The following is a 21,713-nucleotide window of genomic DNA, read 5'->3' on the forward strand; positions in this document are numbered from 1 at the left end:
AAAAACATTTTTAACAAGTTCAGCGCTTCAACCTGCAACACTACATCAGTTCATGCCAAATGCAGTGCTTCTCTTTGTTGTCCATTTGATCTGCAAAATATGAGCGTTTTAAATACTGTATCTGAACTCAGAGAGATGATCTATCGGAGAGATGGATGACAGCTCTGCCTTCTTCCAAGTGAACTGTGGTGTTGTTTATTTAGAGCAAGATGGTGATCCAAATCAAGTACATGATACTACCCAGCGCTCCTTTTCTGACTCCTCTCGTTAGCCTTGCACACAATATTCAAACCCACACAGCTCGAGGGCTGTGATTGGCTGCCACTTCAAAATTGACTTCAATCCCTGTTTTTTTGACAGCTTTCATTAAAAACCATCTGCCTAGAGGAAGTAGAAAATTGCATTAAAGGCAAGGCAAGTTTACCTGTACATAGTGTTAATTTCGTCAGACGAGACAAGACTAAATATGTTCGTCAACCATGACTAAGACGAGACGATGACGAGACTGCACCAATGTCCAAAAACCCTGACTAAGAGTAAATTAACATGCATTATTGTTGACGAAAAAAGACAAGACTAAAATGTTTTGCATAAAATAAAAGATAAAATCTGTCTTCATTTTCGTCTACAATCGTCTCTACGTTTTCATCATGAGATCGAATATTCAGCTGTTACGCCTTCAAAATATTCCGAATTCCCAATCCCAATTCGTGCTTTTGCTGCCAGCCTCTGAGAAATAATCTCAGAAATAATTTATTTAGAAAAAAAAACTGAAATGTTTTCATGTTTTTCTAAGATATGAGTTCTCTTTAGACTAAAACTAGACTAAAATGACGAGACTTTTAGTCGACTAAAACTTGATTAACAAAATAAGATATGTGAATGACTAAATATTACTATAACTAACAAGGACATTTGGCACAAGGCTAAGACTAAATTAAACATAGGTGACAAAATTAACACTACCTGTACAGCACCTTTCAACAACAAGGCAATTCAAAATGCTTTACATAAGATAAAAGATGTAAAAGAAACACAATGCAATAGAAAAAGACAAGCATAAATAGGGTTTCAATCAAATAGAATGAGACGAATTCAACAGTAGGTTAAAAACATGTATATTCATATATATAGATACGTCCATTAATGTATTGTGAGACTGGGACGGGCAGGTCAATAACACATCTCGTGGCCAGTTAACAGCCATGACAGGCTACAATTATCTTACACAAAGCAAAACAGCCGTGCAGGTGGTTTGTAGAGGAGACAAAGGATGGGTTGCGTTGTCTGCTGGTAGTAAAGCCGTTAAGTGGGAATCCATTCGAGCAGGAACACCTATTGTTCTGGCCGTGTGCGTAAACCCACCAAAATAATCAGACAAAACATTCAGTAATGGTGCTCCCTTTTAAATATCGCAGCTACAGTGTTCTGTGCTATCTATTGGAGGTTTACATTGTTTTGGTTGGTGTGAAGCATCCAACCATGCGCAATGCTTGTGAGAGCCAACCAAACTTAAATGTTAAAAGTCTTTGACAATATCTGTATCGGTGTCTGTGTCCAAACCGGCGGTGACAGATGCCGCCCACCAACTGCCTGGGTCTGTCTGAGGTTTTTTTTCCTCGCCACTGTTGCACCAAATGCTCGCTCATGGGAGTGTGGTCTAGACCTACTCTGTCTGTAAAGTGTCTTGAGATAACTCTTATGTGTTGATACTATAAATAAAATAAAATTGAATTGAAATTGAAACGTTTTAACAATATTCAGATGAATTTGTGCACGGCCTTCTGCCCTTCATCCTGTATTTTCACACAAGCTCGAGGGTTGTACTTTTCCCATTTTTTTTTTTTTTCTTTCTTCACAACAAGATCTTGTCTGCAGATGAATATAAACTTTGCTTGTGTTTCTCCACATTACAGCAGGGGACCATCCATTTGAGTGCGAGTTCTGCGGGAGCTGCTTCCGAGATGAGAGCACGCTGAAGGGCCACAAACGCATCCACACCGGGGAGAAGCCCTATGAATGTAACGGCTGTGGGAAGAAGTTCAGCCTCAAGCACCAGCTGGAAACCCACTACCGTGTGCACACAGGTACTGCGATTAAAATAAGTCCAGCCGGCCGACAAAGAAGCTGTTTGAAAAGTAAAAAAAAAATGAATTGATGTTTGTAATCAAAGTATTGGGGAATTGTTTGTGGTCTTACGGGAAGCTATGTGCTGGAACTATACACTTTTTTTGTGCAGCATCTCGAGCTATAGCACAGGTTGCCAGATATGGTCTGTGGGCAGAGGTTTTGGTTTTGATCTCTGGGCACAATGGTACCTAACCTGGCAACCTCACTGTGACAAAAAAAAAAGACTCTGGGAAGCTGCAGCTTTTGTCTGCCAAGACAGTTTCACAGTTTAACTCGCACTAAAACAACAATCTATCATTTTACACATCGAATGACCACAATATAATATGTTAACTAGCGAGCTTTACAGGGGCTGGTAGTTTTCAAGTTGAGCCAGGCTAACTGTGGTCCCCTCTGCTTACTTTCTTTATGCTAAGCTAAGCTAAGCTAACAACTTCAGCTCCGTACAACACACACAGACATGAGACTGATATTTATCTCATCTCATTCTCAAAGAAAGTTGGTTAGCAAATTTACTAAAATGTTCAACTCTCAATGGGGTAATTTAAACATGTTTTGGCCCTTATTCAGATATATGTTGAGATTTTTAACACTCAAATATCAATATTGTGGGTTCGGCCCTATGTTCCCACAGCCCTATGTTCCCACATTTCTGGGACATTTTCAAAATTAGGTCTTGTGTTCCTACATTTCCCTTAGGGTGGGTTAGGCGAACATAGGGCCTAATTTTGGAAAATAATCTTTGAAATGTGGGAACATAGGGCCTAATTTTCAGTGGAAAAAAAAAATTCTTAGAAATGTGGGAACATAGGGTTGTGGGAACATAGGCACGCTCCCAATATTATTATCCACCTAAAAATACAGTATATACAGCAACGTGGCACTAGACATATTGATGCAGCTTTTGGTGTCTGTTAAAGGACTCTGTTGCAGGAAATCCAAGCGGCAAAGCACAGACCAGACCAGATGAATATCTTTGTTGCTGTGATACAGTAGATGAATGTCTCAGAAGACGTTGTATTGATCCCAGTATATTTAGAGCCCCATAAAGATGTTGACACAGTGATAAGCTGTGGGCCCTGGAGAACGAGCCAGCCAGGGCCTTATGCTTCCTCACCAGCTCTTTTTCTCTAACACACACATGCAGCAGCAGCAGCACCACCCTCCCATCTTCCATTCAATAAGCCAGCTGTTAAGCCACACTATCAAGGCAGCCTGTCCAATAATTGGCTCCCCCCCTGTCCACCCTTTCCCCTTTTGTGTGGGGGAGGGGGCTTTGCGTTAAGCCGGAGAGCAACAGCAGATAACAAGAACAAGTGACAAGCTCCCAGTCAAAGGCCACCTCGTACAAAAGGGAGCTGCTTGATGAATCATCGACATTGGCAATTCAACCACCCCCCCGCCCCCTTCTCTCCACACATCCCAAATGCCAATGGCAGATCAATACCTGGGCCCAATTTGCAATTCATTATTAGCTGGTTATGGTTGAGGCGACCCTGTTTACAGTGTGGTTATCGATATCAACATAATGCAGGTGTCCACACTGCTGCAGAGCAACACACGCCAACCCGCAACACTGTATTCATGCTCATTGGCTGAATGGCGCCGCAACCCAGCCGCCAACGCAGGGCAAGGTTAACCAGGGCTCCGAAACGGACAGGGAGAGCGAGCAGCGGAGGCACGAGGCCGCCCGATTTGCCAGCGCACATGTGCGAGGCTCCAGCTGAAAGGTGACAGCGAGCGCTGGGCTAGATCACATCCGACAGCTCATTTCAAATGCCATTGGTAAAGGTCAGCATTTACATGTCTAATTTGCGTCTGCCGGCTTGAGCGCTGGTGGATTATTCCCTGCCATCACTCAAATCATTAGCACATTTAGGACGGCTGCTGTGGCTGAATTGAAATGTGCTTCTTGAATATTAGCAGCCCCCCACAGCAAGAGAGCAGCGCCACACTTTGATTTATGACACCTTCAGGAGTTCTCCATGGGCGCGGCTGTATTTTGTGTAATGTACTACATTGATTACATGTGGCTTAGAATAGAAATAGCAGACATTTAAACACCACATATTCCTGGGATTTTGTCCCATTTAGATCGTATCTTAGTTCAGGTCTGTGTGAGTTTACCTCTGGTTTATTATGACTCTGTTCTTAGTCTCACTGCGTTGACCATCACTGCTACCAGTTATGATAATCATACTCGCCAAAGTAATGGGTGAGAACTTGGAGCATGTGACATTGCTAACAGTCAAATGGGGCAAGAAACACACACCGAAACTTGAGCCTTTTCTGAAGCTTTCAGCTGCATTTCACAGTCTTCTTCAGTGGATGGAGCTCTAGTCTCGCATTGCCAGACCTTATTCCACAGCGCATGCGGAGTAAGGTCTGGCCCCTCCACACATACACTCCTGGATAGGAGAAAAACCACTGGGTTGTTTGCATTTCTTTAAACCAATCACAATCGTCTTGGGCGGCGCTAATCTCCGGACGCAGCAACTGTGGATTTTGTTTTTGGTTGAACATTTGCACCTCCCAAAAGAAAACGCCACATACAATATTAAATGAAGTTAACTGTTCACACAATACAGTAAGATGAGCTATTTAAATTAACTGAATATATTTAAAAAAAACGTTAAAAACATAATTGGCTCTTACCAGTGTATCGCTGTGTACATTTCGTCCACAGCAATCCGACCAATCGGTCCCAAAACGTCCCACTTGGAGAGTAACTGCCTTAAAAATATTCTTTGTAAATCTTTACAATTATTCCCTGAAAGAACCAAGCAGACCTGCCTTGTTTCAAGATCCAAATTGTCTTCAAATCTTGACATTTTCAGCATGAAGCTTGCTAGCTCGAAATTTGTCGGGGTTTCCCAAAACGCACAGAGTTTTGCAAGGCGAGGGACATCCGGCGGAACATCCGGTAAATGAACTGTCGTCGATTCAGACTAATGGAGCTCAGATCTTGGACTTGGAAGTGTAGATGAACATAATTTCAACTATCACCCTACAAGTTCCTGGATATTTAGGTGGATATTGAGAACCTGGTGAAGAAACCAAAGGTTAGGCTGCGTTTTTATTATTATTTATTATTATTAAATAGGGCCTGTCTTAATTTAGCAGTTCGGAAAAACCTTGGGCAGGCAAGTATTAAGTGTTCAAGACCGTGAGGCATTATTTCCATGCAGGCTGCCTCCGTTACGCTTCGATGCCTCAACTCTGTATCACAGTTCTCTACGTTACATATCCAACTCATTGCACCCAATACTGTGTACTGTATTATCTGGTTCCCTGGCCTTTGTTAAGTCTCATGGGACAGCAGCATCATATTTTTTATTGACAAAGCTAATATTCAGTGAATGATTTCCTTTTCTGTTTGCATAGTCATCGACATTCTGATGTTTCACAACTGCATGTTGTCTTTTTGAAAACGAGATCTAAAGAGTAGACGTTAAAAAACAAAAGCAAGTTATTCTCTGTCGGTGTCTTAGAAGCCTCCGCTGCCACATTTGGTAGTTGCACATTCGATATCTCTTTTTAATTTACTTCTGTTGCACGACATGTAAAGCAGCCTTGCACGGTTTCAAAATCCCATTACAGTTGGGTCTTATTAATAATGGCAGTAATGAGAATTGATAACAACTGAACACAAAGGAATTATATCCCCTCAACCACAAAAATAATTAGAAGATCATTTGTTAGCTGCTAGAGGGATAGTTTGATGGACCTGACTGGCACGATGTTAATACTGTCTCTCAGAGGGGAACAAACTCCACGACTGCTTTTATTTTACCTCTTCTTTCTGAGTTGTACCAATTATTGGGGGCAGTTGGAGTGACTTTTTGAGCCAGTTTGGTCTTTAACTGCTGCACACTGCTGCTCAGGAGACAGTTGGGATTTCCCTCCTGGGTTTGGGCTTGTTTGCTTGAATTTCTTGTGAAATCTGCGCTCTCTAAATTAGTGGTGATGGGACATTCCTCTCTCCTGAAGCCCTGACATAGAGACTTGTTATACTTCTCAAACAACAGGATTCATATGCTGCAGTCTTGTCTGTCAGTAGATAACATTTTGCCACTAAGGGAAAATTCTGTTTTATTACACTGTGAATCTTATTTTTGTAGCTTTGGCCAGCATTAGTATCAGTAATAAAAACATTGTTACAGAGTTAAAAGAAGTCTGGCATGTGTAGTCAGATAATCGCTAGTCTATATCCACGACGTTCCACTTCTGGGATTGCTCCGTTGGTCCGGAAATTCCGCCGGATGTCCCTTTTTAACGTACACGTTCCACCAAAACAAGTTCCTTCCCGAGGCTATTTTGCACAACACCGTGGCTCTGCCCGGTGCTTAGTGCCGCCCAAGACAATTGTTATTGGTTTAAAGAAATGCCAATAAAGATGTCAGAGAGTGATAGGTGGATGGTAAGGTAGGGAGAAAAATTGTTCTGCTACAAAATTGAAACTAAAAGTTTGATTAGCGTTTTAGTGTTCTGAGCAGAGGGTTGTCTCACCTTGTTTTATTTACAATTATTTTGGTCCAATAATACCAATCAGATTTTGTAGTCTACCACCTCCTACGTGACAAATCCCAATTTAACCCCTGGAAGATCACGGGATTCTCACATTGCATTAAAATAATGGGAAGGCCTTTGGGTGTGAATACCAAACGCTGCTGTGTTTACCAGAACACCTCACAGACTAATCCACCATTTCCTTGTCTTTCAATTGCTATTGGTATCAAATGCATTTAGTTAGCTGATTAACAGGCACATCACGCCTCAACAACGACATAATACTGTCACCCAATGGCACTTTGACTAACATAATTGTTGTCCTCGACCCCACCCTTATCATCCTTAGGTGAGAAGCCATTCGAGTGCAAGCTGTGCCACCAGCGATCCAGGGACTACTCGGCCATGATCAAGCACCTGCGCACCCACAACGGCGCCTCGCCCTACCAATGCACCATCTGCCTGGATTACTGCCCCAGCCTGTCGGCCATGCAGAAGCACATGAAAAACCACAAGCCCGAAGACGTCCCCCCAGACTGGCGCATAGAGAAGACCTACCTGTACCTCTGCTATGTCTGAGGCCACGGGAGTGAATGAGGGAGAGGAAGGGTACGTGGGAGGGCGGGGGAGGGGGCGCGGTCGAGAGGGAAGGGGAATGTAATTGAGCAGATAGGAGGCCGTGGTGGAATGTTGGCGATTTAGGAATGTCAACGACAAGAGATCCGAAAGCAAGAGGGTTTGTTTTCTCTTTTTACTTTTCATGCAAAGGCGGCAGGCGGCGGTGGCGGCAACGGCGACCGACGGGTTAAAAGAGTGGTGACGGTGGAACAAAGGTGATAAGAAGAGGAAGACATGGACAGGGAGAGAGAGATTCTCCACCATAGTTCGGATTCACCGGGTCATTCACTACATCTGCGACTGTGTTATTGTTTTAGGTCATTTCATGCAGCGCCATAAAGCAAGCGTGCTGCAAGGAAGTGACTTTATTTTTTTTTGGATGCTGCTGCGAGTGAGAAAGCGGATCCTCGAGGGCTATCTGAAACTGCACATACTTGCCACCGCTCCACTTCTTTCTTTCCGAACATGGAAACAAGTTTTTTTTTTGTTCTGCTTCGGTATTGGTTTGTTTACATTCGCCCTGTTTAGTGCTTCTAGTTTCGGCTCACGTGAACAGTGTGTGACTATTGCGTATCAGTTTAAGCCCCAAGTTCATCACATCATGGTTTGCTTTGCGAGTCTTGAGGAACTGCTGGCTTTCACACGCCAAAATCCTTCTCCACAAACCTGTTATGGTAGTTATGAACCGCAACAAAGTTATCTTGGAGAAGGACTGACATATAATTTCACATTAACAGTATCATCATGCCACACAAACTAAATGCACGCAATCCTTTCAATCCCTAATGGAAGATGTATCTGTTTTGCAACATTCCTGCCTGCGCAGTACAGAAATATCACAGAAATCTGCCAGTAGAACCTGACCGTATAATGAGAGCCTTCAGATCCCAGCGGTGGCAGTGAGGTAGCCCTTGAGAATCCGCAGCGGAGCCGGTAGGCGTATGCAGTAGACGAAACGGTTGAGCTGGATGAGTGGGAGCACTAAAATACTGCAAACCAAGCACCTGTTTGCTTGTTCTGGGGGGGAGGGAGGGTGTCCTCAGTTTTCCCAGTAGTCTTTCTGGTTCTGCATCTCTGTCAGAGAAGGGCTGGAGAAGGTCCAGTCACCACTGGCCACCCGTGGTTCTCCCCTGAGGGCCAACTTGTGTCACTTTTTCATCGTATATATATTTTATTTTTTAGCTCCGCATCGTAGTTTATCATGGCTTTGATTGCACAGGTAAAACAAATTACGACAACAGTCTCTGTTTGATGTCTGCAAGTGATATATATATTTTTTTCATTAAATCATAACTGGCTATTACAGTATACCACATTAAACCCGGCATATCCACCTACTCAGCAATAGATAACTGGACTGCTTTTAATCCATGTACATTTAACCCGACGACTATCATTATCTCACACTAATGATGAACTACACAAACTGACACATACACAGTAACACTTTGTAACACCGCAACAGATCTGTCCATTCACCACAGGGATGGAAAACAAAATGGGGGGGGGAGGCTGCTTTCCGTGGGAGTCTTGTGACTTCGACTGCTCGTTGTGAATGTTGAAGAAGTGCAGGGAATGCCTTAGCTGCGCACCTTAAGCGTTTGTCAAAGGTGGCGTGGCAGGTTGAAGACTGTTATAAGGCATCAAAACATGAATGTTAGCGACTGTGAGCCAGGTTCGCACTAGGCTGTTGTCAGAAAACCGCAGGGTAACGCTGCCTTTCATTGGAGGTCAGAAACCTACAAGTCCCACCTTGCTATCACTCTAAATGCGTTCCTGTGGTTCAGATTTTCTCCATCAAATGCTGCTGTCCATGCTGCAAATGCTATTTTACATCTTAAAATAAATGCACATAATCATAATCCGGTGTTCTGATAGACTGGACAAAATGGGCAAAACGGATCACATATCGGGGCCGTGGGGGTACGTGATCTTCACATTCAAACTTAAATGTACGTTGAGATGAGGCTGAATTACTAACTGGGCAAAGCGGGAGAGGGACCCTTGGCTCCCCAGGGGAGTACAAGGACCTAAAGGCCGGTTCTGCGTGATCTGGGGGTCCTGTCCTGTCCTGTCCTTTAGTTATATTACAGATTAAATGGTGTTTAAATGATGCATGTTCCCAAACATATTTGAACAGATTTAAATGACCACTGGGGCTTTGTTAAAAGTCAGGTGTAGCATTTATATGCTGCAATGTTGACACAACTGCATCTTGGAAGAAACTCCAAAAAAGAAAAAATCTTATTTAGTTGCGAAGGAGGAGGGCATGTCCGACTTTCTGACGTCTCTGAAATGCAGCATTAGACCCGTGTGACTGACGCAGCCGCAGGTATTATGGTTGAACAGAATCACTGCATGTCACAGCATTATGGGAGGCGATCACATATCCAAATGGCCGATGGAAAAAGGGGGGGAAATCACTGATAGGACGAGACACTGCCCAGCAGCTTTTTTTTTGGGGGGGCAACCAGTAAGACGACAGAATAAATCGTCTCTTTCTCTGTGTTTTTTGTCCCTGCGCTTCGTCTCTCTCGCGTCTCCTGTTGTTGCTGTTGTTGCTGTTGTTGTTGTTGCTGTTGTTGTTGCTGTTGTTGTTGTTGTTGTTGTTACTATTGAACTTGAGTTTGATCTCAACACTTCGTACTTGAATTACCTCGTTTTGTGACCTCATGTTGCTTGTGTATTTTAATTTTCCCTTTTTGTTTCATTTGTACACTTTTTTTTGTGTTCACAAGTCTATGTCGATAAAAAAGATGCATTACAGGATGTGATGAAGCAGTGTATACGCAGAAAAATTAAGTGCCACGGTGAAGAGATTTTTTTTTTGTCAAGTATTTCTTTGTGCATTACGTGTTACCAAACTTGGTATTATTAACCCCGCTTGTTAAAGAGCCGGAAGGTTTGGTCATTTGTTATAAAAAGCTACCTCTAAGTTGTTTTCATTAGTTCTTTTTTTTCTTTGTTTTTTTGCTAAAGCACATTTTTTTTTGTGTGTGTTTGTGTTTTGCATTATTTCATCATTGCTACTTCATCTCATGCTTCTTCTTTTTAGTTTTTGTTTTCAAAAGTTGAATTATGATTGTCTGTGTTTTAGCAAAATGTACATAAAAGCGTAAGAGATAACAAAAGTCGAGGTTGACAGGATTTGGAAAGTCATTCAAATGGACGTTTATTCTTCTCTTATAGTCTTCCCCCTGCCCCTGCAACCACAGAAGAGCAGAGAGAAAGAGAGAAAAAAAAAGCAATTTTGAAGCCTTAAGTGATGAGTAGGGATGCGGCAGATAAGAGGAAGTACTATTGCTTTTTAAGAGGGTTTAAAAATACGAATTAAAACTTGAAAATATGTGAATAGAAGTGTAGTTTTGTAATGTGAAGAAAAAAAAAAAGAAGAAGGTTCATCAAAAATGCTGAACCGCCCAGGACAGGTCATATTTGCAGTGATGCAGAGTGCGTCGGACAATTTGGAACTGCAAGTGGTAATCAAAAACCGAAAAACAAGAAGGTTAAAAATAGAGATTCTCTCAGCTGACAAGCTCCCTGGAGAAATGAGCGTATTCCTGAACAAGAGCCAACAGAGGCAATTTGATATATAAAAATGGTGATATTTTTGTATTCAGTGTCGGTCCTTTTTTCCATTTGTGGAGGGTTAAAGCAGGGCACAAATTTTTGTATTTCTTATTTCTTTTCTTTTTTTTTTTACCTGTTTTTTTTTCTCTCTGGGTGTGAATCATTTTTGCCTTGCTCCTCTTTGATATTGTTGGACAAAAAAAACGTGTGTGAACCTATTGTAATAATAAGTGTTGCTTTCTGGATGTCAATTGCATTGTAGGTGAAGGACTAAATCTATCCGCCACAACTTTTACGAGTGTATGTGACAAAGTTAAAAAAAAAAAAAAAGAAAAAATTTAAAAAAAGGAGAAAAAAAAAATATGGTTGATAAAATACGGGACGGCAGGGTGGCGCTGCCAGTTAGAACTTGTCATTCACAATTTTTCAATCAAACTTGACTGTCAACATGTCTCTGGCTTTGTTTTTGTATTTGAACAGAAAAAAAAAAAAGAGAGAAGAAGGGATGGCATGTCCCGTGGTGTCTTGCCATTTTATTCTCAAACACTGTGAGCTGAGGGTCTTTTTCACCCTCCTATAATATCCACCCACTATAATATACCCAGTCACGGCTCAGTCTGAACCACCACAATGCAAGACCTGATCAGTCACGTTATTCCCGTCATCGTCCTCTGAATGTTTTCTACTTTTTCGTGCGGGTGAAAGAGTGCGTAACTATGTGTGTGCGTGCGTATGTGTGTGTATTAGTGGAAAAATGCACTAATCGGATCAGATACAAAATAAAATGATACCCTATGCCATTTTTTTTCTCTATGTTGGAAAAAAACAATATATATATATATACATTGGCATCGATATAGTTCTTCCCTCAGTGTTCCTCGGATGTTTCTGTACTATCTTTGTGCCTAAAAATGGAACTTGTTCAACAAAAATATCCATCTATATCTGCTTAGTTTTCCGTATTTTCAGAAGAAAATAAAAAAATGTGTCTCCAGCACCCTAGGGATGTCATGACGCTCGAAAATGACCTGATTTCTATTTTATGATTTTATTTTTTTATTATCCTGAATAGAGCAGGGTGGACTGAATAAACCCCTTAATGCTATTGAGATAGCAACTGGGATTCTGCATTCACTTCTTTTCTTAGGCCATACGCTGGGATTGGCGCTCAAAAGCATTAACAAAAGCATAGGGAAAATGTCCTGGAATCCAGACAGGACAGGCTGCCGAGACTTGCAAAGACTGTCGGGGACAAAATCTGTTCCAGGAAATTGTGTGTCCAGGAAGTCTGGTTCTCCGCTCAGATCGTCTACTCTATATATTTGTTTTCCCCTCTCTCTTTTTTTCTTATTTTGTCAGCAACAGGTTTGTTGACGAGAACTTTATATTGCTCTTGAAAGAATAAAAAAAATCCTCCATTTGGGTAGGTTGGCACTAGGGAATTCCCCCCCTTCTGCTTTGCTTCAGTTTTTTTTAAAGTATATATATTTTTTTTTCTTTTCTACAAAATGCATTTAGAAGGGGATGTTTAAAATTCGTCCCCCCTCCCCCCTGAGAGGAATCATGGCATCCCTGGAGCTGGCACTCTGTGTTTTGGTGTGGTGTTTCTAGAACAAAGTAGCCATTTCATGCAGTTGTTGCAATGCATGTGCCATCGAGGTCTAGACTTAAAAACTGTTTTGAGTAACAAAGCACCAAGACATTGTATTTTTTTATATTAGCACTGAGGACCAATTGCCCTGTCGGACCAAGCATAACAAAGCTTTTTATGTAACAAAGCTTTTTTTCTCTCTCTGTCTTTGCCCTGGCTTGTCTGTGCTACTTTCTCTCCTCCATTGTTGTGACAGCACAAGTGCCAGTCAAGTTGCTCTGTATTAAGAAAATAGTGTTTTTATTATGATTTGAATTGTTATAGTTTTTGTCTACCTCAGCACCTAATCTTAGCCTAATCTTAGAAGGTGCCCAATTATTATTTTTTATTTTCTTTATTTTGTTCTTTTATTGTTGTCGGTTGTATCATTTATTTTTATTTTTATTTTTTTAAATTTGCATTAGAGCTTTGCAAAGGTCCTTTGTCTTTTCCAGCGACAGCGTGCTATTTTCTTTCCGTGGCGGTACGTTTCCAGTTGAGCTGTGCCACCAATCTATAGCCACCGTCTGTTGATATAGAGGTTGTTCTTTTTTTTTTTTTTTTTTTTTTTTCTTTCCATGTAGAATCAGGCACCTCTCTTTGTAACATTTCAGTGTTCTCTGATGGAGTGTGATTAAAAAAATAAAAAGGAAAAATAAAAGATTTAATGCTGCAGGTTCTCTTCTCCATGTTGTCACTAAAGTCAATGTCGTGCCTTTGATAGTGAAAATATAAAGAATATTTCTTTTCTTTTTTTTTTTTTTTTACATCCTACTAACGGTAGATTGTTTTTTGTAGTGGATTTTTTTTTTTGTATTTTTATTTATGAGTCTCATAATAAAAATCCAATCATGATGTTCAGTTGTATACTTTCAATCTGCGGTTAGAAAAAAAAATAAAAGAAATGGACTTCACCTTGTCTGTCTTAGCCCTCTTTCTGGCTCGCTATTTGTTCCCTGAATATTTGAAAGAACAGAAGGTGACTGTAGGATCTAACACTAAACAATTATTCTGTGGCTGTGTTTGATCAGCTCTTGTACTTTTTTAGTACTTCAAAAGTATACTTCATTGTGGTAATTGTGTGATGAATTACAAATATTTCAGTCCAGAGAATCTAAAAAAAACACCAACTGCTTCAGTGGCATCAAATGATTTTATTAGATAGATAGATACTTTATTGATCCCCAAAGGGAAATCCAAGGTCCCAGTAGCTTACAGACATCACACACAACATACACATACATCATAAACAGGATGATCAAATAACAAAAAACAAACAAATCCACATGAATAATATGGACAATAAAAGAGAAAATACTGAATAAAAAAGGGATGTATAAGCATGAGACGCTTGCAGTGACAGGGCAGATAAGGTGCTCTACGAGAGTGTGTGTCATGGCGGTAGTGCAAATAAGTCCAATAGTGCAAGGAATATAGACATAGTAATATAAAAACTATATAGCAGTGCAAGGATGAAGTTTAAAAAAAGACAGCATTAAATATGGGCATTATAAGGGAATAAAGTGGACAGTAGGATATACACAAATCAACAGTCAATATTAGAGGTTTGAAGTAATGGGGTTACAGCCATTGTTGAAGTATTAAGTCAGACCTCAATCCAGGCTGGGGGAAGGAGGGAGGGAGGGAGGGGATGTGCATATGGGCTAATATAGCCAATAAAGCAGTGTAAGCAGTAAACAGTGGGCCAGTGGACAGTCAGTGCATAACTGTTGTTATAGGAGGTAGTGGAAGTGGAGGAGAGGCAGACAGACTATGCAGAGAAGTCTCTCTCTCCTCTTCCTTTTTGGGAAGCATTGTAGAGTTGTATGGCCCTGTGGACAAATGCTTTTCTCAGTCTGTCAGTTGTGCGCAGCAGTGTGCGTAGTCTTGAGCTGATCATGCTCTTCTGTTTTGTGATAGTGCTGTGGATGACATTGTCCAAAATGTTGAGCAGTTTGTTCAGGGTCCTTTTATCTGATATTGAAGAATATTGCTTAAGTTCCTATATAAACATGGTGTATTTTCTAATCCCTCATACGTCCATGTTTTAATGTTTTCTTGTGCATTAGTTATAGAAAACCAGACATTCAAGACGACATTGTAATTTCCCCCTTGCAGGATTAATGAAGTTAGATTCCTTTGCACGTTCATAATATACATACAGCACCTTTAACTTACATTGAAACACAAGCAGCATGGAAAATCATATTTGTGTCAGAAGATGCTGACTCGCTTCTGTTCAGCTTAAATTCACTGAGCACATTCGTGCTCCCAGGAGCAAGATTCCTTTTGATTGTAATGGCCCCTTAACGTTCCTCCGAGCACCATTCAGGGTAAGCTTTAATAATTTGATTTGAGCTTGAAGGTTTGCGGTAGCCTACGTGTTGCTGGTTTTACAGCAGTGCCACTTAGGGCTGAACAAGCTTGGTTTGCACAACTAAATATGGCAGACACATTGCTTGTAGCATGTACAGTAAAAGCTCCAGTAATAAAGAGGTAAAAAGCAGATCTTGAATCAAACTGAGAATTTACTGTATTGTCTTTTTTTAGTGCTCTCAGTTTCAAATGTACAGTATGCACAGAATAAGGGCTGTGTAAAAAAATAGGGATTTGATGTATTAAATATGTTGCTGTACTTTGTCAGTAGAGCTGGGTATCGTTAAAAAAATGTTGGTACCGATACCAATACCGTGACCGGTTCCTAAACAATACTTTTTTCTTTGACATTGGTCCAGTATTAAGCGACATTGCTGCAGTCGGCAGCAGCGAAACAAGTTACAATGTAAGTTGTAAGTTGTATTTACCTTCACAAAATTGCTCGTTTTGCCACTGACAGGCTCAGATTAATATTCTAAGTGTCTGGCAACATTATGGAAAGGATTTCTAAGGAGGTCGATCTTTAAAACCTCTTTGAGACCTTTCTGTTAACCAGAAACAGCTCTGAAGTTGCTAGGGCTAAACCCACCAGACTCCATTTAAAAAAGCAATACTTTTAGCGTGTATAGAGCCAACGTATTTTCACATGTAAATCGGTACACTGTGTGTTTATTTCAACCAAAACTAGAGTTGTGATGGTTGGAAAAGTGGAATGACAACCCAAAACGGCTTTTCGTAGTTTTATTTAGTTTCTGTCGACTTTGAATGAAGTGACAATTAGATGGAAACATGGCTACTGACTGATGAGATTTACTCCTTAGGTATTGAAATTGGGTATTGAATGACGAGACATTTTTCATTACTCAATACTTTAGAGGCAAGTCGGTCAGTGCCTAAAAAGTCTTGAATTCGGTACCCAGCCCTATTTGATCAGATTATCTTTTTATCTGATGCTCAACGAGGAGTGTTCCTACAGCTTCTACCCTTCTGATAGGTACTCAACACAAATACCTGCAGGCGGTTTACTGTCTGCTGCTATACAACATGTCAGCCAAGCCAAATGGAACACGCTTAATTGTTTTACTGACAGGTGAGGTCCAGGAAGTGCAGAGCAAAAAAACACCTCAGTTTAGCTCCAAAGATTAATACAAGGGTTAGTTAAAAACAACAGTAAAAACATTTTTGTAGAAAGTAGTTCCAATGAAAATGGTTCACAGTGAGGTCTGTAATAGGGACACTGTTTCTGAAAAGACACAATTCTTTCTTTCATGTCATTTTTCAATGGTGTGAGCAGCACAAACTCAATTCCATTCCCATCCATTGTGACAGACAGAAGAGAAGGGAAGTGGGAATTTGTTTTTTTGGAATTTGAACGAACTGACAAGTCACTCTCTGACATAAAATATGTCAGTATTCACGTGTGTTGAATCATTTCTCCTTACGGAACGACACAATGAAAATGTTCAATATTATAATGACAATAATAATTATTTTATTGTACATACAGCACCTCCATAAAGTGACAGCCTGCTGACTTGCTGATCAGTCTTCCTGCTATTAAACTCTGGGAGAAAACCTTATGCGTACTAATCTAGTTTAGTTAGATTCTGCGTGTGGGTGGCTTTATGCATACAAAACAGCAAAACATCCTAAAGACATAAATTGATACATTAAAGCACAAGCACAAGGTTGCAGGCGTTCATTTGAATTATCCTTCTGTAACTATTTCAAACCACAGCACCTGACTGAATGCCACCGCTCACCAACGACAGCCTGTTGTATGTTTGTTTCCACAAACGTGCGCTGTCGAAGCGCGTTCAGCTGTCTGGCGTCGCACTCACCACCTGGCTGTGATGTGCTAATGGTAACTACTGCAGCACTTCAAGCCTGGCTGCCTTTTGTCTGTTCTGTCTCTTGTGTGTGCCATAGAGGTCACAAATGCTATCATTAGATATGCAGGGCCTGCATATGTGTGCACCTCCATTGTCACACATGCATCAGTGTCATTACAGAGGAAGCGAGCCGAGACACAAAATGTTGAGCATCTGCATGGCGATGGATTGACCTGAACCATGGTCACATGAGTCTTTTTGTGGCGGGTTGACGCTCGCGCTCGCCTCCCTTGTTGTGTTTTCGTTGCTTTAGCAGTTGATCAAACATATCATTTTGTATCTTTGCTCAATCTCACGTATAACGAGCAAATATTTTGACGTATAGGTATTGAATTATGTCTTGTCTTGTTTCAGTGTGTAAGTACATGTAAATACAGCAGCACCAAAAGCAAAGTTAAACCAATAGGTCAACATTTCGGGGAAGACTTATCTCTGCCTTTCCAGTAGGAACACGAGAAGATCGTGATGGAGCTAATGTTTGTGTGTTAAGTACGAAGCTGGACTCAGCTTAGCATATTAGGACTGGAAGCAGGGAGAAAAAGTTATGAAAGGAAAACATGAAATACATAATCAGTTATCAATGAGATACATTTAGTGGTAACATTTAGTGATTTTCAATGACTACAGTACGTTTACATGCACACTAATATTCCACTATTATTCCAAAAACTGCAATATTCTGAATTTGATACAGGTCATGGAAACAACATTTTCCATTTGGATATATTTCAAATTAGGCCTCATTCGGATTGAAGCATTTTTTTTACGATTAAGACGTGGAATATGCCGATATTATTTGGATTTTTGGAACATGCTCCGGACATGTTAACAGCACATTCAGAATACATGTATGCGTCTGAATTGGGGTGTTTACCGCAGTTTGCGACACACGACGTCTTGCCTGTTTACAGCCAGATTTGTGTGGCGTACAGCAGATGGGAGAAGTTAGCCTTCAGGGCTTTCTGCTAGGAAGCCCTTTCTGACAAAAGTCTTGTTAGGTCAGGAAAAGATCATGGTTTGGGTTAAAATAGTTCCTTTCTAGCAGAAAGCCCTGAAGGCTAACTTCTTCCATGTGGCGTACGAAAACCAACTAGCCAACCGTTTGTAAGGCTGCGGTAGAGATGCATGGCCAAAAAAAAGCCAACGTTTCTGGTCGAAAGGAGAAAAATAACTTCTTTTAAACATTATGAAAGACTTGGATATCAACAGGTTTTTGGATATGCGTGAACATTACAACACCGACCTTTTAAAAAAAGTGTTTGGTGGAATGAAAGACGGAGGTTGTGTTCATACGGTCAAAATAGGCAGCCACCGGTGAGAAACTTAGAAAAAAATCCTATTTTGTAAACTGCATGTAAACGTGAATTTTAGTGGAATATTAATTTTCCAGGTATTAGCCAGGTAAATAGCTTAGTAGGAATATTTTCTTTTGAACATGAGGGCAAGAACTGAAATATTTTGTGCATGTAAACTAAGTAAATGTGGGTGGCAATACACTTCTTTCAAATCTTATTTGCTTTTGCAAATGAGTATATAAAACCTCTTAACTTGGTTATTTTAGTGGTCTGTTCTGTAGCACAAACCATAAGACAAACTTTATAATGGTGATAAGGTTTGAACGTGCATACACACCATTGTGGCAGAATGGGAAAACGCAAAAAGTCCCTCACTTTAACCCTCTTTTAATTGCCACAAGCAGCAATTAAGTGCACTGATAATGAGGTGTTCTCACTCCATTGCAATTCTCCATTCGCACATGACAAACAATATACTGTACGTGCTTTGGAAGTAATGTTACAAATATTTGATTAGTAGCTAAGGTGCTGAAACATGCCAAATCCCCAGTATGCTCTTTCAATGTGTTGAACTTTGAAGTAACACATTTTCATTGTCATCTGGCTGCTGTCAGGTTGTCCCCAATAAAGCTCGACAATAAACATCACATCAAAAGTGTCCCAATAATGCCGCTATATTTGCTCATTTCCTTTCTCTGGCACACAGGATCAGATCTTGACTTCAGTGTATTGGAAACTAATGAGGTGGTTCTCCACTTTCCCTCTCCACTTATGCACTCACCCGAGTGTTTCACCCAAAACGCATGGCAGATCTGTGGGGTTTTATTTTGTACTTTTTTAGATTTTGGCAGAAAAGAAAAACAGGAAATGAGAGGGAAAAAAAGCTCTCATTGTGAAGGGTTTTGTTGGACCTGTTGCTGTAGTGTGACTTTGATCTAATTTTGGGGTATTAGGAAGGAAGGGGCAGGGGTTGGTGAATGGTTTGTCAGGATTGTAATGCGAACAGTGAAGGGCCTTTGTGTAGCAGCATGAGGTTTCAGCACTGATCTTTGACCCACATTTCTAAAGGCTGGATTGTTTAGGTTGCCAGCCTTTACTATCAAAGTGATTATCCTGAAGCTCCTTGTTTTTAGGGCTTCAAAAGGAAGGCTTGAATGAAACTCTATTAAAAGTGTTGGAATCAGACATTATGAAACCAGACCATATTGACATCTGGTCTGGTCAGGGTGGTGGCAGAGCATAAAAATGTGTTTGCCTTCGACATCAGCACCCGAGCAATCCCGGAAGTGGAACTCGAAGGATATAGACTAACCAGTTACATATTGCAAGTCGTGAACATTTTGTAGATGTGATCAATATGAACATTCTGTGTAATAAATTAAAGAAAAGTAATCCAGGCAGCATGTTGTTGCTGTAAGATACTTAATAGCTGATGTTTGACTGAATTTACATATGAAATGTTGGTGTCAGAAGAAGCGACTTTACGTTTTGGTAGAAATTAAATAAATACAAAATACACAAATAATATATACACTGTAACTGTATCACAACAGTGTATAAAGAGTATAGTTTGTATGTTCAGGTTTTCTCATCTGATCCGTCATTCTATTTGTTTTATGCTGTTTGTATTACTGCAAAATAGTTTTCACTGCAAAAAAGACCTTTGCATTCTAGGGACCTAAATCCAGTTTAAAATGTAATCCTATAAGGGGGCCTTGGACTCTAAAGGAAGACATCTCACATTTGAGGATCTTTAAACCCTCTTCATACATTAATTCATTCATTCATACAATTTTTATGTTGTCATTTATCTCTTTCACATTGTGTTTTTATCTTTCTTTCTTTTTAGCTGATTAAAAAACGGACTGATTGATAAGTGTTGTTAACATTCAGTGACACTGTTCCAGTGGTAGAATGAGAAAACCTGAGAGGGAAGGTGATGCTGTTGTGCATGGTGCCATCCTCTGGCTGCTGTGGTGAACTGCAGGAGGTCACTCATAATGAATGAGCAGTGTGGTAATCACACCTTATTAACAGGTTTGTAGCAAATTATGAGTAGCAGTGCCTTATTGTCCTATTTGTGTCTATATGGATATGTAAACATCTCAAGTCACAGAATAATCAAGAAAAACATCAGCAGTGAATTTTACAAAGTGATCAATTTAACACAGTTCACCCGGATCACAGACAATCATATTACAGTAAGTCGACTAAAATAAGATGAATAAGTAGACCTAATAATCATTTTATTCTTATTAGATACATATATCATAGTCATTTATTGTCTCCAAATTGATTTAATGATTCATGACATAAGTTCTTTTTAGATAATTCAATCGGTGGATGGATATTTTTGGTGAATTCTTTTAGCCTAAGATGCAGGTGAATCTGTTCAAGGCATGGAGCATTTATTCCTTCAGTTCATCTGAAAACTGAAAAGAAATAAAAATAACAAAAGCGCTAAATACAGATAGGTATTTTTTACTGGACTTTGGACAGGGATACTTGTGCCAATAAAAAATGATTTGTTCATAGAAAATACACACTTTGCATTCATTTTGTAAACAAGGCAATGCAAACGGCCATGTGTTACAGTTACAGATCCAGTTGAGTGATGGCAGATCTTTTGTAGATAATATCTGACACTGGATTTTATTCACCTGTGGCCATTTTAAACACAGAGTCCATGTGGGACCAAACTAATTAAATCAAAAGGGAAACTTTATTAAATACACAATTAGATTCGTAAACACAAAAAAATGCATAAATCAACCAGTTAGACACAAAAATATACTAATGAATTAATACTACTTATGACTTCATGGAGTTACGGTTGTGTTTTGTGTTTCTATAAATATGGCCCACGTGGCCTTTCATAAAAGTAAGACGAAGATGGCAAATACTTAACTCTTGTTAACTGCAAAGGATGAAATATTATCACATTTATTGAAATACAATTCTGTTCCTTCTCCTTCAATGTGTATAATTACGTCTCTTGACACAACAACACAACTGAATAAAACCACAGCACACATCTGTATTTACAGAAACGTTATCGAAATCCTATTCAACAATATAGTTTTTAGACTATTTTTATTACATGAGGTGGCACATTAACGTTAAACATGATATTGATTTGAAGCGCTACAAGTTTACATCATTTTACTCACAGACTTTTGATTTACAATTACAATAAACTAATAATATGCCTCAACAATCTGTGTGAATATGTATTTATATCTATCTTCATGTAATACATTTGACATTCAAGGAAAGGGAACATGCAGTCAAATGTTTTTCTTAATATACATGTAGCGCAAAACAGGTCGTAATATGTATTTATTGCCTTACTTATGTAAATTCCTTATTTATTGAGCCATATTTTATATATTTATACAGATGTTTTACACTGCAACAAAAACTTGATAATGTACAAATACCCTGCTGCTCACCAACTTGTCTCTGAGTCCACATTTTATTCTTAAACTGTATCGTTAATGCTGATCTCTCCAGTTTTGACCTTTATCACAACAAATTGTCTGGTTTTTCTTCTCAGGTTTTAACCAATGTAGCCTTTAAAAGACAGTAATTATTGTGGCCTTCGTCAATATTTGTTTTAAATTGGCTAATTTGATCCCAAAACCTTTTCCCAAGATTTTTATTCTTCTAAACACAACCAGACCAAAACTACTG

The 21,713-nt window shown here is 39.8% G+C and overlaps 1 protein-coding gene across 7 annotated transcripts in view; it reads left to right on the plus strand.

Moving 5' to 3' along the window:
- The window catches only part of zbtb16a (zinc finger and BTB domain containing 16a), a 157,416-nt gene extending 150,174 nt beyond the window's left edge, over window positions 1-7,242 (plus strand). For all 7 annotated transcript variants that reach the window (XM_028596439.1, XM_028596441.1, XM_028596443.1 and 4 more), the window contains 2 exons: window positions 1,917-2,087; window positions 6,989-7,242. In XM_028596439.1, coding sequence (XP_028452240.1) covers window positions 1,917-2,087; window positions 6,989-7,218 — 401 coding nt within the window. In that variant the 3' untranslated portion in view covers window positions 7,219-7,242. The remainder of the gene's footprint in view (window positions 1-1,916; window positions 2,088-6,988) is intronic.
- Window positions 7,243-21,713: the final 14,471 nt, after the last annotated feature.

Source organism: Perca flavescens, chromosome 13 (genome assembly GCF_004354835.1).
Source record: "Perca flavescens isolate YP-PL-M2 chromosome 13, PFLA_1.0, whole genome shotgun sequence".
In the NCBI taxonomy this organism is placed as follows: domain Eukaryota; kingdom Metazoa; phylum Chordata; class Actinopteri; order Perciformes; family Percidae; genus Perca; species Perca flavescens.